Source organism: Emiliania huxleyi (assembly GCF_000372725.1).
Source record: "Emiliania huxleyi CCMP1516 chromosome Unknown EMIHUscaffold_183, whole genome shotgun sequence".
In the NCBI taxonomy this organism is placed as follows: domain Eukaryota; phylum Haptophyta; order Isochrysidales; family Noelaerhabdaceae; genus Emiliania; species Emiliania huxleyi.
This window is the reverse complement of record NW_005200754.1, coordinates 94,087-96,701: the sequence shown is the minus strand read 5'-3', so window position 1 is coordinate 96,701 and position 2,615 is coordinate 94,087. Positions and strand designations below refer to the sequence as shown.

The 2,615-nt window shown below is 68.0% G+C and overlaps 1 protein-coding gene across 1 annotated transcript; it reads right to left on the bottom strand.

Annotated features, from left to right (window-relative positions):
- Positions 1-629: 629 nt before the first annotated feature.
- Positions 630-2,533, bottom strand: EMIHUDRAFT_232602 (hypothetical protein; the record flags this gene model as incomplete). Its single annotated transcript, XM_005782993.1, has 3 exons — positions 630-648; positions 757-2,199; positions 2,415-2,533. Coding segments are annotated over 3 exons (1,581 nt in total), but the record flags the coding sequence as incomplete, so codon positions are not given.
- Positions 2,534-2,615: the final 82 nt, after the last annotated feature.

The following is a 2,615-nucleotide window of genomic DNA, read 5'->3' as shown; positions in this document are numbered from 1 at the left end:
TGTGTGTGTGTGTGTGTGTGTGTGTGTGTGTGTGTGTGTGTGTGTGTGTGTGTGTGTGTGTGTGTGTGTGTGTGTGTGTGTGTGTGTGTGTGTGTGTGTGTGTGTGTGTGTGTGTGTGTGTGTGTGTGTGAACCATCCCCAGGGCCTCCAGGGCTCGCACCTCAACCTCTCACAGACCAGCGCACAGCGCCATAGGAGGTATTTTCTTCTCAATAACACCAAGGCTGTGAAGGTGAGGGCAGAGCCGTGTGTGTATAAGTGTGTGTGTGTGTGTGTGTGTGTGTGTGTGTGTGTGTGTGTGTGTGTGTGTGTGTGTGTGTGTGTGTGTGTGTGTGTGCTCTACCGATGAAGACAAGTCGTGTTCACCTATCGTGATTTAGCCGCGGCCGTCCTGGCCGTGGCGGTCTGGCACTTTCTCTGTTAGTGCCACACAGTTATGCAGTGCGGCCAAACAAGAAAGGAGGATATCATGCGCGCCAGTCCCGTGAAAGAAAGGGTGAAGTTACACACCAGCCATGGGGAGGGATGGGCACGGCACGCCGGTCGCCGCCAGGCCACAAAGGGACTTTAAGCATTCACACAGCTCCCCCCGCCCCTCTCCCCCGCCCAGCCCCGCAAAAAATATCCCATTACAACCCCGCCCAATCCCTTTTTGTGGGTTCCTTTAATTGTGGTTTCGGGGATTGCGTGCTAGACCTAGCGCGCCGTACCAACCTGCACCTAACCTATGTGAATGTACTGCGGGCTGACACGTACCTCCCGCCCCACTCCCTGCCGCAGAAGCGCGTAGCCGTCGCCGCGACGACGCCGGATCCCTTGTACAGGGTCCGGTTGGGCGTCCACCCCTCCACGTCGCCCCACAGCGCGCCGTGGAGGGCGTACTTTCCAAACTGAAACATGGAGCGGGCTCCCTCCGCGGTGCGCACAATGTCGCAGTCAAACTGGCCCGTGGTCCGCGACTGCCCTCCGGCGGCGCGGAGCGCCGCCTCTGCGACGTGGTTGCACCCCGTAAGGTTGCCGCCAAACACACGGTGGTGCCGCCGGCAGTCCACCCGCCGCCAGCCGCTCGCGACGGCCTCCGCCAGTGGGCGTGGGTAGAGCACAAACAAGTCGCCGCCCGCGGCGAGCGCCACGTTGTCTGCGGGCCGCCGCAAGCTGGCGACGGGCGGCACGTCGCCACAGGGGACGCAATCCGGCCGCATCTTGACCACCCACGTGTAGCGGCCGCCGTCCCGACGCTCCGCCGACCGCACGAGCGCCATGCACTGCTCAAACTTGGCCAGCTGGCCGAGGCAGTTAGGGCACGCGGCTGGCAGAGCCATCTCTGGCTGCGCAGTGACCCACTCCCTGGGCTGCAAGTGCGCCCGCGCCGCGGCAACCTGCTCGGATGGCACCGCCCCGGCCTGCCCTTTGGCGGTGTCGCCGGCCCCATTGGCGACGACCGCAAAGACATCGACGTCGCCCAGCGCGCGTGCGGCCCTGGCGATGCCCACGTACACGGGCGGCGAAGCAAACGTCCGGAGGAACCCAACCAAACAGACGGCGCCGCGCCCCTCGAGCTGGCCGGTGGCGTGCGGGCCGGGCGAGGGCGGCGGGCTGGGCGACGCGCTGCGCAAACGTCGAGCGGCGGCCGGTTGCGGCGGCGCGAGGCGGCGCTGTGGCGGTGGCGCCCCGGCTCCTGCGAGCGCGGCGCGGCAGGCCGCCGCCGACGCATTCCCCGGGCCGAGAAGCACGATGTCGCCCAGCGCCGCCTGCTTGCCTCGGAGCGAGGCGAACGTGGCGTTGAGCGCGGCGACGGCGGCGAGTGATGCCGCGCTGCCGTCGCCCACCGGGAAGGGAGGCGCCGCCCGCGGACGCCGCAAACCCGGCGGCAGGGTGCCGGCCGTGCAACCAACCAGCGCCTCGAGCTCCGCCGCGCGCGCCCACAACGAGCTGCTCCGCGCAAAGACGGCGCCGAGCGGCGGCCCTCCTCCGCTGCCGCGCAGCCGGCCCGCGCACGCCGCCGCCACCCACTCGTCCCAGTGGCGCTCGAGCCCGATCCAATCCTCCGCCGCGCCCGGCGAGCTGAGCCCGCGCAGCGCCACTGTCTCTGAGCAGCTGCGCACGCTCTCGTTGCCTACGAAATGGCCTCCGAGGCTCAGGGAAGCCTCGCCCGCCTCCGAGCTGCCGCGCCCGCTCTCGCTGCCGGCGGAGGTGGACCTATAGGAGAGTTCAGAGAAGGCTCGTGGACGGTTCGTGGAAGGCTACAGCACCGTCGAGTAGTTCGCACCGCGTCGCACCGCCTCCCCTCCTCCGGGGCGACGGCGGGGGCGGCGAGGCCGCCGCCCCGCCCGGGTGCAAGGCGGCAGCCAGCTCCGCCTCGCGCCGCCTATGAATCATGACTTCTCATCGGAATGGAGAGGCGAAGAGTCCACGGCTCCGCCTCGCGCCGCCGCCTCTGGTCGTCGATGAACTCACGCTTCGCGGCGGCGACGCAGCGGTGGTTCTGCAGCGGCTTTGGAAACCGGGCGCCGCCCGCCTCGAGGCGAAAGGCCTGGAAGTTGGCCCAGCCGCGGCGCGCAAAGGAGAGAGTGGCGCGGACCGGGTCGTCGTACAGAAAGAGGAGCAGCGGCCGC